Source organism: Cyanistes caeruleus, chromosome 3, assembly GCF_971803275.1.
Source record: "Cyanistes caeruleus chromosome 3, bCyaCae1.hap1.1, whole genome shotgun sequence".
Classification (NCBI taxonomy): Eukaryota; Metazoa; Chordata; class Aves; order Passeriformes; family Paridae; genus Cyanistes; species Cyanistes caeruleus.
In genome coordinates, this window is record NC_141703.1 from 62,209,891 (window position 1) to 62,224,644 (window position 14,754).

General features: G+C 44.9%; 1 protein-coding gene across 12 annotated transcripts in view; it reads right to left on the reverse strand.

The window, feature by feature from the left end:
* Positions 1–2,772: 2,772 nt before the first annotated feature.
* The window catches only part of CAB39L (calcium binding protein 39 like), a 61,159-nt gene continuing 49,177 nt past the window's right edge, over positions 2,773–14,754 (reverse strand). For all 12 annotated transcript variants that reach the window (XM_086881333.1, XM_086881337.1, XM_086881336.1 and 9 more), the window contains 4 exons: positions 14,130–14,189; positions 12,525–12,590; positions 11,766–11,909; positions 2,773–4,577 (listed from right to left, as the gene is read on the reverse strand). In XM_086881333.1, coding sequence (XP_086737459.1) covers positions 4,398–4,577; positions 11,766–11,909; positions 12,525–12,590; positions 14,130–14,189 — 450 coding nt within the window. In that variant the 3' untranslated portion in view covers positions 2,773–4,397. The remainder of the gene's footprint in view (positions 4,578–11,765; positions 11,910–12,524; positions 12,591–14,129; positions 14,190–14,754) is intronic.

Below are 14,754 nucleotides of genomic sequence, written 5' to 3' on the forward strand. Positions count from 1 at the left end.
TCCCAGCGGCTGCCAGTGCCGGCAGGCCCATGGAAACAGCCGCGGGGCTCTTGTAGCAGTGACGGGGACATTGTCTCACAGGATGTGCTGGCACCCCACCCGTCCCTGTCCCCAATGCGCCGTCATTGCTGCCAGGTGGGGGGTGCCAGGTGGCTGGCGCGACACCCCCCGGCACAGGCTGTCCCCTGCTGCCACTCAGTGCGACACAGCCTGAGGTGGGAAAGGTTATTTTTACCCTTTTTGGAAAGCCCCTCGCAACCAATGCCACAGGAAGGGGGTGGGTCGTTTAATTGTTTTTCCTCCTCTCCCATTCCTGGAAAGAGAGGCCAGCTCAAGGCAGGCGCTGTGGAGCAGGATCATGAGTCAGGAGGGCTGGGCTCACAGCCTGCCTCTCCCTGAGGTTCTTGGGGGAGCTGGACCGAAGTCACAGCCCTGTCAGACGCTTGGCTTAGAGCTGAACCACACGGCCAAAACTGTTAACCTTGTTTTGGGTTTCCCTTTAGCCTGATCCCATGTTGCCAGCCCAGCACCAGCTGTGCTCAGAGCTGGCTTGGGCTGCTGGTACCTTGTGGCCTTATACATCAGAACCTGAGGGATTGGACCCTTTCCTAGAAGCAAGGCTTCCCTTCAGCATGGGCTGTGATGGCAGGTACTTTAGCTCCTTCTCTTCCCCAGGCCACAGCAGCTCTTGCTTGCAGAATTGCCTCTCACCATGTGACTGCGCCTCCCATTGGAAGCTCTGGGACACCTTGTACTCAGTCCATGGAAACCTGCATCTTTATGCAAGAACACTTAGTTAAGGAGTGGGAGAGTTACATACAATTCCCTTTTATGTCACAGAGACAAAACCTGTATCCTGTCTTCCTCATAACAACTTTCACTGCCAGGCATAAGATGTTCTGCAGGAAGATGCTTTCAGCCAAAATGTTGAAGTGCTTCTGCTTCAGAAAGAGAAATGAAGCTTTTGTTGGCCCAGAGAAAAAGCTTCTCTACTGACCAACACCATTGCACCCCTTGCCTGGGTTCTCTTAGCCCTGCTCCAATTTCAAAAGCAAGAGCAAAGCACATGCCAGAGAACAAATGGGATCTGGATCTCCTCTCCCTCTTGTGAGTGCTGTTATCATTAGATAACAGCAGAGGCCCAAGTCATTCTTTCCTTTTCATCTGATCTTGTCTCTGGAGAATGCAGATTAAGAGGCTCAAGCGGTCTTAACGCCCACATTTGTGGAAGGCCAGAGTCCTTGGCCTCTCCCAGGTTCACACCTGCTGCTGTACACACCAGGACACTCTGGGGAGCCTGTGGCTGCTTCTAATCAGATTTTCCTGATTTCAGCACAAGCTGCCCAAATCCCATAACAGAAGCTTATGGTTCAAAGATTCCTGACTCTTTGCTGTATCAAATAAGGTTTGACATTGCAGGATCGTACATGGTATGTTGGCAGAGATTCATTCATGCAATCCAAACTCCCTGAATGCTGTGTGCAGAATGGAATGGAGAGGCTTCCTCCAGCTTCTTTATCTTTCCAGTTTACAATCTTCTTTCCTGCCTTCACTCTGACGAACCACGTCCTCTGATGAACACAGCCCCTCAGATAGTAATTTCAGATAAATTGTGAGTTCCTGGTGGGAACATTCCCTTAGGCAGAAGAACCACATTGACTGAATTCACCAAAGGAAATTGAGAGTTCTGTCATTTTTTCAAAGTCACATTAGAAAAGACCTCATTTTCATTTAATTAGGGATCTTTCCCCACCTGCTGTGAAATATTATTATGGTGCTTAATTTCATCTTCACCAATTTTTATGTTTTTCGTTCTTTCAAAGATCTAAGCAAGCTGAGCTTGAGGAAAACTCTACTTTGAGTTGTGTTATCTACTGCAGGACCGATTTCTGGTAAGACAAGCTGCAAGGGCCCTGGTATATGCCATTTTACCTGTAACACCACTTCTTCTCCCCACCACCCTTACAGACACACACAGATGCCCTTTTTCACAAGCCATCCTTACCACTTACTTTCTCATGTGGTCCAAAGACTTCTTGCCATGGACTTCTTGCCCTTCCTTCGCAGGGCCAGGCCCATCCCTGTTCCCTGTTGGTCTGACACATCTCTGCCTATGCAGACACCAGGGTGTAACCCCACTCCTCGTGTTACCACCAGGTTTGGATCTCCTCTCTCTGTGTCCAGACCATGCAGACAAAGCTCTCACAGCATGATCCCTTATAGACTCTCTGAGCACCTCTGTGTGGGTCACGCTCACTTTGTCAAGGGCAGGCATTCCCCAGCAACACACCATGAGACACTTTTTCCTAACACTGGCTGGAATCCCAATGTTCTCATGTGACTCCAGAGGCTGAGGCAATGGACACGTGTCTTTGTGTTAATCCAGCCCTGGAGACCAGCCCCACCCCAGGAGCTCAGAACACAGCCAAGCACCCTTCGGATTCAGGCTCCAAATCTCAGAGGATCAGACTAAAAATGACTGGCTCTGAGGACTGCGAGACGCTCCCTTATCGACCTGCAAGTGACCACTGCCAGGAAACACCACCCACAGAGTGGGGGTGAGGCTCATGGCCAGACTAAGCTGGGCTGGGGTTGCCAGACCCCTGCCAGCCAGAGCTGCAGAGGTGATGCTTCAGAGAGCATTGGCTCTGAAGGCAGTGCTCATCCCTCTCCATCTGCTGAAACCAGCTGGCAAAGGAGAAAAGGAATTTAGCACTGTAGAGTCTGGCTATCCAGAAAGGCAAGAGGGAAAAAAAACCACAGAGACAGAAATAAAGAGTGATCAGTAATCATGCCTTTAATAGCTTGTAAATATTTTTTTTTTTTAATTCCAGGCAACTAAGATGTACATTTGTTGTATCTGACATCTGAAAAAAAAAAAAAATGAGACCACAATCTGTTCTGTTTCTTCCCTTTTCTAAAGCACATAAATTAAAGTGTCAGTTACCTCAATACACAACAGTTCAATGAAAGAAAGGGGCTAAGGGGCTTGTTCTGTTTTTACAATTCAGTGTCACCTGTTATCTGAAGCATTAGCTAGAGTTATAGCTAGACAACTTTCTTACAGCAAATAGGAAAACTCAGAACTTAGGCTGTCCAGAAAAATTCAAGAAATTTCCACTCCCTGCTCTCAAACTCCACTTCCTAATAAAGCATCAGAGTAACATTTTCCTGTTAGAAAACAAAAGACCCCCAAAAACTTTTCAAACACACCAGGGAAACACTGTCTGTACCATAGAGTTTAATAAACTCAAAACATTATTGGTGCAACAACCTCCTCTTCTACAACTTTAACACAGAACCTGAATTCATGTTAGGATGAGCAAGGACAGAAAATGCCAGACTATGGGTGGCCTTTGGTGCCTGGGGCTGCCCAGTGGCCTCCTGGGCAGATCTGGCTGAGGCCTTTTCATGATTCCCTTGCTGAACTCAGCTCAACCTCACCTTGCACAGCCAGGACTGGAATTCAGATGCAAGGACACTAAGGACCCTCCCCTTACGCTGGTGCTGAGGCTCAGCCCTTGTCACAATTCAGCCAAGTAGCTCTGGCTACCACCCAATATTCTATGGATGGTTTCCATAGGTGGGGGATCACTCTATCAGCAATACAGCAAGGCCTTTGATGGGGGGGTTGCCCTTGCCTTTTCCCATTACAGGGCATGTGAGCACCACATGTGTATGTGGGGCTGCTCCTCATGGGACTGCTTGGGAGCTGGTAGGAAAAACCTGTGCTCTAGCACAAGATAGATCACACACAGAGAAACAGGAGTTAGGCAGAAACAGCTCGGATGGCTGATGTATCCATCCGTTCCCTAGCACTGAATAGAAAACCTCTGATCTAGGGGAGAAAAAAAAAGATGGAAAGAACACAAAATGAAGCAAAAACGTGACCTTTACTGCTTTTCATCTTCCATAGTTTTGACTAAAAAACCTGACCTATAAGTGCAGCTAACTCCAGAGACCAGTGTACTCTTTCACAGTCTTGTGTGTGTGTGCAGCGCTAGAACCAAGTCACAGCTACAGGTGTGAAGGAACAACGTCACAGTCCTCAGAAGACCTGCTCTGTGCCCTTGCCAGAGCTTGAGTTTGCTGATAAAGTTAAGCAAAGAAGTTCATTCTTGAGCACAAAAAAACAATCCGTCAAACCAGCTTCTATCAGAGAGAGATTCTAAACTGACATAAATAATTATAGTCTTGATTAAAAATAATATATTATTCTAGATTTTTGGTTTTTTAGTTCTCATGTAAAACCCCTATACTCTTGACATCTAGGAACAAAGACAAAATAAAAACCAGGCACTTGCTGTGCCTTCTCAAGCACTATTGTGGTGTTTAAGGGACACAGAGGAACTTAACAACTGAGAATAATGCCTACAGTGGAAAACAAGAGGTGTTCTTCACGCCGTTGGCTTTTTCAAGTCTCGGATTTGCTTAATCAGGTAGTTCTTCTCATCAGTGAATTGTTCGTCGTCCGTCCTTTCTTTCTGGAAATTGCTCAGAAACTCAATTAGCTTGGGTTGGTTTTTCAACAGGATCTCCACAATAGGCTGTGTTTTGTTTGGACTGGCCACAAAAACCTAACATGCAAACAAAATCAGGCACAGACAGACAGCGAGGGGGTGGGGACAGAGAGAGATAGACAGAGAGAGAGAGAGAGAGAGAGAGAGAGAAAGAAAGGAACATTAGTCCTTTCACATCCCTATCACATCCCCATAAATTGCTTTCTACCAGGTCTGCTGAAGGCTGGCAGGCAGATACTCCACTGCTACACACCTTGTCCCAAGGCAGTCAGACAGGAGTTCAAACATGTTGGTTCAACAGAAAATTGAAGCAAAACTATGCCTGTGTGTGGTATCGCTTCCCTTTCATTTTGGTCTTTGGTGATAAAAACTTTTGACTGTAAACCCAGCTGTTGAGAGGGAGCTATCAATATTCTCAGCCTCTTCCCACCCACAAGACAAATACACAGAAATTAATTATCAGGAGAATGGAAAAGCTTTGTGTCAGTATTGATATCATTTCCATATTAAACCAGGCCTAAAATTAGATTTGCCAGCTTTGTTTTGGTTTGGAAAAGTATGTCAGAGGCCTCACTTCCCTCTGCCTAATCCATTCAAGGGAGCATGGAAACTTACAGCAGCAGGAGGGTCATGGTGTGCCCAGCACCTCTGCAGCCTTTGCCGACCAGAGGAGGGTGGCAGTGCAGGAAGGTGACATGAGACACAGATGCTCACCTGGCACAGCCAGCTCAGCACCGTGGGCTTAGTGGCCTTCTTCAATGCTCTGACTCTTTCTCCTGTAATCTCTAAAGCTGCAGTTTTCCAGCTCTGAGTATGACCCCTCATGCCACAACACTGTTTCTTTAACATTTTCTCTGGGTTAAGTGCAACCCTAAGGCTGGTTGCAAAGGGCAGCAATGAAAGGCTCTTTTCAGGGACCTCGGGATGCCACAGAGCTGGGGCTGTGGGGATGTCAGTCAGGAGGGGAAGATGGGGCGTGGGGCTGTGGTGGGAACACAAGTGTAGAGCACCCCAGCCACCCCAGGAGCAGCTCCCACATCTGGCTCACACCGAGGTTACCATGGCTGGTCAACAAACACCGCCTGAGCGCTTGTGCAACGACAGAAATAACTCCAGTTATTCTCTACCCGATGAGAAGAAATTAAGGATGGACAGAACTGGAAAGCATCCAGTTTCCCTCCAAGCCTGTCCAAACCAGAATGAAAACATCTGCTGACAGTACAGAAAGGCATGTTGCCCTGCCGAGCACAGGCGGCACCACCGCTGGCTCCCAAGCTCGGGCTCTTCTGCAGGTCCCTTTGTCTCCCCTGAGGTTGTACCCACAGGAGAACCTGGGCCACATCCAGCTGCTCAGGGAGGAGCTGTGCTACCTGATGAGAATCACGCACACTCTGTCCTGGGGGGCTGTGCTACAGCCTCTTGTCCCTAAGACAACACCTGGTAAAGGTGGGGCAGGGTTCAGACTGGACCCACCATTAGACTTCATACTCCAGAATCAGAGGATGTTATACAAGTGGTGGGAAAAGTGCCACATTGGGGGAACATGTGGAAGGAGTGGGGTTCAACACACACCAACAGTACCCCACTGAGTACTTCTGCCCAAAAAGGAACCTAGAAGTACTTTTTCATTTCACAAAGGTGAAGCAAAGCATCTGCTCTTAAACATCCTGATGCTAGAATAGTCTTAATCTCTGTCTATGCTTTTGTCTCCTCTGGATCCCTCCTCCTCAGATGCTCCTAGGAGTCCCTGCTGCAAGGTACTTTGCCCTCTGCTGTGCAGAAAGAGCTGCAACCTCTGCCATGCTAGGTAAACCCTCCCCAAATGTGCTACAGTTTTCCTTGATCTAGTGTCCAGGCCATGGTCCCAGTGACAGTACACTATCTACAGTTATACACACAGGCCTCCACCTTGTCCTTCTCTAATTACCCTGAGCTATCATCCTAAATGATTACTTTTTATTCCCTCTTGCCACCTAAAACTTCTCAAGTGCAGCACTAACAGCCTCCACTCCCAAGGATCCCTTCTGAGCAGCCACTTTCCTGCACAATGCCTGAAGTACTCACAGGGAAGCCCTGTACCAGGGACACATCTGCCTGTGCGTGGGATGGCCAGTTCACAGCTCTCACTTCACCTGAGGGACACTCAAAAGCTGATGCATCTGAGAGCAGCATCTCCTCCTTTGCAAATAACTTTAATACACTGATGTCGATCCATTTCCTCCCCTTAGACTGGAGGGAAAAGGGTTTGGGGATGTAAATCTGAATGTACTTTACAGCTTTACAGTCCATGCTTTATCTAAGGAACATGAATCTTGAGATCTCCTGAGTATGAATGTTTGTCTCTGGAGGAGGCTGCAGCACTTCATGCTCTCAGCTGGAGCAGCCCCAGGATGCAGCTCCCTGTGTGCTGACCTACAGCAGGTGATCATGCTGAGGGAAGACAGACACTTCCAGGATTTGGACTATGATAAGCCCCCAGTCATCTGGATGAGCTACCCTGGGGCAAAGCAGGATGTAAGCCTACAGGCAGGGATTTACTAATCCTTATGAGAAATTTTTATTTTGGAGTTCAGTTCCCCCTTGGTGATGAGGTGAAGAATCAAATGCACTGGCAGCACCGACATGCTCAGACATCATCTATGACACTGCAAATGGAAGGCACCAAAGAAGCCCTGACCTTGAAGTGCTGAACATCTTCCTTCAATGAGTATTAGGCCTCCCTAATATTTGTCTGAAGGGTGACTCTCAAAATGAAGAAATCCGAATAATTCTTCTTGTAAAAGCTCTCTGCTCTGCAAACAGAACTGGAAGGTTGGTGGTAAACCTAGTAAATAATATTTCATATTGGACCTACCACTGGTATTACCATAGCAAATAATAAAGAACTTAGTTTCATAGAAGCCATCACATCCTGTTTATCTTCCTGCTCAATTATTTATAGATTACAATCTTCCCCTTGCAAAACTGGCAAAGTGAACATTCAAACAAAGATCATCTCAACTGCCAGTCTTGCTCAGTGTCAACAGGGACTCGTAAAGAGAGAATGTTCAAGGACCAGAAAATTCCTGAAATGTTATTCAATACTTTGGCTAAGCAAACAAAATAAATTCTGCCAGTATCAACTGACCAGTTTCACAGAGCCCAGGAGTAGGACCACCACAAGACTTTTTGTTAGAAAAGGTCCCCCTCATTCAGAACTCTGCATTGGAATAGAGATGGTGATCAGTCCCTAAAAACAGAAACATTAATGCTATCTGGAACATTTCAACTAAAATGAAGTTGGATCAAACCACAGAGAACTTGGTGTCACCTGTGGTTTTATTATGAAAGGCTATATGTTCTAGAGGACTAAATTCAGATAGATGAGAGAGACAGAAACCCAAAATAAAGACAGCACCCATATAAAAAATCCAAATCTAAATATAACTGTCTCAAAACAGAGACAGCTCCCTTTCACGAGTATTTGCAAAAGGCCTGGAATGAAAATCAACTCCAAAGCTTCAAAAGTTGTCCAAAGTGGAACAGTTGTTACCTTCTCCATTAAAAGTCCTAATGTATTTCTGCAAACAAACCTCAAAATTATTTGATTAGGAAATTTGACCTTATTTCCTTACAATTAGTAACCAGGCATTACCACCTTCTGGGGCAGGAGCAGAGCAAGAACAATTACAGGATGCTCCGGACTGAGTGTTTTAGGACTTACTCTGGGGTCATGCACAATGTCACTGTCAGGACACTGCACACACAGAACACACACTGTTCATGCTGCTTATAGCACAGTGCTTCACATAATAACCCTTGCCCTTTAGATTATGCAGCTGAGAAACAGAGAGGACACATCCCCACAAACAAGGCCTCAGCTTCGTACCAAGAGCAAACCGTCGGTATGGTCAAATTATGTGAGGCCGTTTGCAGAGAAAGCTGCAGGAGGTAGCTCGTAATGTGCATGAAAGAGAATGGAAAAATGAAACTGAGGTCACAAAACACAGTGTACCCATTCTAATTTTAGATTTAAACAGTAAAATATATCTTGCTTAATGTCTCCTTAAGAGCAAGAAAGTCACATAATCCCAGCTCACTGCTGCAGGGTGTTTTCCTCAAAATCAGCAAATTGTGAAATCCAAAAGAGCTGTTCCTACCCTTTGTTTGTGAATATGTGAGGTCAAAGGAATCCCTGCACCACGTTCACACACATCTGAAAGATACAGCCTCCCCTACAGACAGGCAAACTCAGAATAGGCTCCACTAGTGGAACACATCAAAAACCCACCACAGGAGCTGGAGAGCCCTTCCCAATATTTGACCCCCAAAGTGAGCACGCTCAAGACTGGTCCTTCTCTCCACTGAAATCACTGCAGAGAAGAACCAGTGACTCTCAAAGCCTGCAACTCTAAGTGATCCCTTTGGATTATTATGAAGGAAGAGCGAAGGGGTGAGGTGTGTTAGCTTTTCCTCATGATAAAATACTGGGTAATCCTTATGCATACATTTCCTGGGACATCCAATTTCACAAAGCAGCTGCAGGCCTTTAGGATGGTGCTGCAAGGCAGAAGGTCCATTTTTTTCAGGCAAAAGAAGAGATGGGGCTGAGTTAGGAGGAAGATCAGCCATCTCCTAAATGGAGAATGGAAAGAGGCACTGCAAGTGGGCACTCTGTCTTCATTTTCCCACTCACAGTAAGTTGGATGAATTACATATTCTCAGAGCTTGGGGGTATTGACATTTTCAGCCACAAAATGTTCCTCCAAAGTAAGTTTGCACTTGAAGTGCTCATCACTTCATCTCTATCTTACAGTTTCAAATCTGCAATAATTAGAAATTGCCTCAGGGAGTAAGAGTCATAAGCCTTTTTTTGGGTCAGCTGGGGCATGGGAGTGTTGGAGTCTGGATGCTTACAAAACAAACACTTTTTCATTTAAACTGTGTCTAACTGGTGAAACATCTAAATCAGGTAATTTAAACCCAAATCTTTTGGCAGCTCAGACAGAGCAGCAAGTATTCACTTCTCAGCAGACCTTTGATTCCAAATCACTGTGGTTATTCTACTGTAATTTCAGCCAGGACTGCATAGGTATTTTGCAAGCATAATTTAAAAATGCAGGCACAGTTTAAAATTTATGAGATTAGAAGCTGAGGACAAGGTTCCTCTCCCAGTAACATCAACATGGGATATTACAGATGACAAGAGAACCAGGCTGAGGGACACGAACCCAGAAACAGGAGGCAGGGACACTGCAGAACAGGGCACAAACAGCCAGTCTCTTAAATATGTAAGGATTTCAGTTGTCCTCAAGAAGTTAGAACTCAATTTAAGGAGTGAAATCAAAGGGAAAAGAGCTTCTCTGACCCTCTCTACAAAGCTAATTCACAGTGCAATTTTCTGTAACAAATCCTGTAACAACCCTTCCCCCTGGAGAGGATCTGGGTATGTCCAGGGAACCCAGACCCTCAGTGAGGAGGATCCTAAAAGGGGAGCTGCTGCACCTCTACAGCTGCTCTGTGGTGTGCTGCTGGTGGCTGTGAATGACCAACTTCCAGTTGATCAGGTTCTGCTCTGAGTCTGCAGCTGCCCCACAGGGAGCACGGTGTGTGAGGCAGTGTGAGGAATGCCATGGGAATACCGTGGCCCTGCTGAACTGCTGCTGACTGGTACCACTGGAGAAGACCAACAACACCCCACAGAGGTGTCTGAGGACAGGGTTTGGCCCTTTGGACTGAAGAGACACAACACCACTGTTGCTCATGGTTTGTTTTGCTGGCACTCCAAGCATTATGTCCACATGGCAGCAACTGCAAGTGGTCAAGCAAGGATGAGCCTGCAATATCCCCACTCCAACTGGAAATGGGATGTGACATAGTGGAAGGGAGGAGTGGGAAGGCAGACTGGGAAGAACAGCACCGTGTTACATGGTTGCACACTGTAATCCTTTTACATTATTCCAAGTTCTTTTGAATGACTCCTAAAAAAAGTGAAATCAGCCATTCCCAAGGCCTGGTCCATGCCTATCATTAATCCAGGAACAGCAACTCGTGTCTTTCATAAATAAAAATCTTGCATTTATTCACAGAGCAGCTAAGAAACCCCAGTCCTCCAATACCTTCTCCCCACTGGCATCTCAAAGGCTGCAAGTGTCTGGAGCCAGACTGCTTGCTTATCTTGGAGCCACACACCTCCTGATAAGGAGGAGGAGGAGAAGTTACTCACAGTGGTTGACTGGAGGAAGCCAGCAAGGGAACAGCTTACCAAGCTGCTTATTTCACACAAGGAATTTTCTTTTAATCCTCCTTGAAGCTTTTTTGGGTTTGGTTTTTTTTTTTTTTTTAGAAAACTTAAAGATTTTTGGAGAAGCTGCACATTCTCTAAGTCTCCACACTGAAGATCTGAAAGCTTTTTTTTCAAATCAGAAATGGCATAAGTGCAAAACTCAACTAGTCACCCTGAATTTGTGGAGGGTGTTGTGACCTCTTTCCACAGTCCTTTGGTGTTATCTGGTATCTTTCTTAGCCAGCTTAGAAAGGGATATCCTTAGAGGTTCAAAATTCCTCTTCTGGTAATAATTAACAACTCTATTTATAGTTTGAAATTAACATGTTCATTCCAAATTAGAGTTAGTTTTGCATAACAATCTTACCTTCTGTTCCAGAGCAAAGAACTCTTGTGACAGGAAAATGGTAAACTTCTAACTTAGTAGCATTAATAATCATGAAAAAAGGGACACTGGTTGGGTCTGGCAATTGTTTAACAATGCATTAATGTCACTGCAAAATGATGGAAGGGTAAAATTAATTTCAAGCTCAGATTTACCAAACCTTATAATACCTTTAAAAGCATGTTGCTTTTGCACTGATGCCCAGCACACCTACTTTTAATCTTAAGATAGAGATTTAAGATTATTTTTTTATCTTTACCCAGAATCACATTGTAAAATGATCCAGGAGTGGGGAGAAGGTCCCCTGGATACTACCTGGAAGTTGTGTATTTTGCTACCTGTAGTTCATGGCTACTTGACTGACTGCCCCCAGCTCAAACCAAAATGACACTGCTTTAGGTCTCACCTGAAGGCAGGCAAACAGAAATCCAAGGTTGAGTGATAGAAACCTTTTCAATTATAACACTCTCAAACACTGCAAGTGACTGTAAACCCCAACCTTCGCCTTAATTTTCCGGATTTCTTCTTGCCCAGCTTGAAAGACACTTCTATGAGAAGAGAAAGTCTGCCACCTCTACAACTCATACTGGCTCACCTTGAACACATGGAATGCTTCAAACTGAATGTTGGGACTTTTATCTCGCAGCAAGTTCATCATCAGCTTCAGGTTTTCTGGTTTGCTGATGTATTTCGTCATGATGGCGAAGTTGTGTCGGTCCAGAATCAGTTCACCCAGAAGCTGTAAGCATGATTAGAAAAAAACCCACATTTTTTTCAGTTCACCACATCATTTTTGAATGCAAAGAAAGCAGCAGCCTATTTCAATATTTGCTTAAGAGGTTTCAATGTCACTACCTTTTAAAAAAAAAAAGAACTAGACTTCTTATCATGCAGTGGGTTACTTAATGCCCAATAATGCTCATCTCCTAAATACTACAGAGAGGGATTCTGCATATGGGCTGTGTGAGCAGCTGGGACAAAAGCTAGTGCAGCTGTCCCTCATTTCATTCCCATGTTATATTCACACCACTCTGCTTCCATGTGCAGGCCATGTCATACTTGGTGCACCAAACAGAGACTTTCAAGTTCATTGTAACCCACATTCTGAACCAAAGCACAGATCTGAGCTCAGAGGAGAGGTGATAGCGCTCGCTCCATAGAAATGGCCCAGTGCTTCCCCAAAGGTCCAGGAAAGAAAAGACACAGTGACCTCCTGTGCATTTCAGGAAGAGCATCACAAGCCCTTAGCTCTTTTTTTCAATAGAAAAATGGCTGCTCCATTGCCATACATGTACCTTGATATTCTGCACAACACAGAGTACAAATTTAGGAGGAAAGTTCTGAGAGACTTTACCTTCAAAGATTGTCTCTTTGTTACATAATTCTCAGAATGAAGGAGTTTTTCATAATCCTCAAAGATCTAGAGTAACAAGAAAACACAAATACATCAGATTCATGTCCATCCTTTCTTCTCTTGGTCCTTCTCACCCCAGAGGTGCAGGAGAGGCTGCAGCAGTGCCACCCTCTAACACTTCACTGCAGTGTCAGGCCCAGCTGCTCTTTGGCTTTTCTCTTTTCTCTTGGCTGGTTATCATGCACTGAATTAACGCCCAGGAACACTCCTCTTCCAAGTGCTGCAGAGGGGGAATACCACATATGGACTGGATGGAGCAGGGGGTGGTGTGAGCCAACTGGGATAGAAGTATGCCTGGACAGCCTTCTCCTACAGAAGGGTGACTCTGCTGCCAGGACATGTGAGTCCAGCACATAACATCCACTCACTCAGATCATGGTCATGCCTGGCTGCATGACCCAAACAACACCCCAAAATGGTGATGGGGCATCCCAAATGCTCCTTTTGTGAGGTGCCACCTCACCTGCCCTCAGCAGCCTTGCTCATTAAAGCTCTTTGCCCAGGGAGGGTCACTAGGAGCAAAGTGTGTGCTGGTGGTTGCAGGGATGACCAAGGGGATCTTGTGCTCAGGAAGACTGAGAGAGAAGGCTACAGCATCTTCAAACCATCTACCCAACAAGTGGGCAAAATCAACAATGTTGTCCAATAGTCACCAAAAAAAAAAGAAACAACCAGCTCGCTTAGGCAACTGATACTTAAAAATTTAAAATGTCATATAAATGCAGAATGGGGACTGTTCCAGTACAGTGCTTCAGTATTCAGAGAAAAGATTAGCAGAGACACTTATTTTGCTCCAGCTAAGCTGCATTAGTGACTCAGCAATAATAAACCTGCTCTTTATTTAACTTTTTTGGTAATCAGAATGAAAGAAATTTGTCTTTTCATTTTGGCAGTGAAATAAAGAATACCTCAAGTAACATGAAAACATAACCCACAGTCTAATTCCATGATCTGTATCAATCCAATATTAGTTGAATCCAATGGAATTTTTCTGACCCACATTTGGTCCAAAAGGGAGCCAAAAAATCAAAATTATAAACAGCAACTAAGGGACTAATTGCCTTAGGAAGATAATAGGAATACTCTGACCTCAGTTCCTCATTTAGGTAAATGTAACTTCCAGTAATGCCAGAACTTGTTTCAGTAACTCTTCTCCTCTGTCCCAAAGTACAGCAAATAACACTGGTATGGCCCTGTCAGTGCTGGGGTATCACAAAACTGTTTAAAACTACGCACAAGTTTTCTCCCATGATCTGTTTACACAGGAAGTTTCATTTCCATTCACACTTGAGGAGATCCAGTGAGGAGTAAAACTTGCTCTTAACCTATGAATTCTCCTGAAACCTTGGTGTTTGTCCCCAGGTGTGGGCAGAGAGGATATCTGCATTTCACAGGCCAGGTGTGGATTCTGCTCCAGTACAAAGCAGTGTTTGATTTTGCAGTTCTGCGTGAGGAGTTCATGCAGAGCATGAAACCACCTGTACATTTTTTTCCAGCCAAGCCAGAACAGATTTTTTTAAAAAGACTTTTAGCGTTGATACTTACTACATCATAATTTTGTTCCAGAAATTCTGCCACCAACAATTTGTGTCGTGTTAACAGGTCCTGGGGAAGAACAGAGAAAAAGGTTACCTGAGAGAGCAAGTGCCTTGAATTGGCCCTTGATTCTCAAATGTATTTCAGCACTTTTGACCAGAAGGCATTTACAACATAATTTCCATAGACAACATTGCATGCATTATGTGTATAGTAGGACTTTAGGGAGAACTCAGTTAATTAATGCTAACAGAATCAACATAGAGCTATTCTAATACCCTTTCTTTTTATTCCTGTTTCCCTCCCACCTTTTCTTGTTGTTGATAGGTCACAGTGCACAGTACTCACATTAAACAGGGATGGGGAAAAGGAAGAAATTAAATTAATCCTTTATAGAGGATGAGCTATGGTCTCCAAGCCAAAAGTGATCCACATGCTACCCCACAGCTGAGAATGATGCTAAGCCAGAACTGCTATTGCTCATCTCCAAGAATACAACAAGGAAAACTCAAATTCAACCACTTTATATACATTCAACAATTTAATAAGGAAAGCTAGGCACCAGCCTAATCTAAGCTATCCAGGCTCCCTCCATCTCCACTCCCTTCCCTGGAAGGAGTCTCAGGTAAGTGGG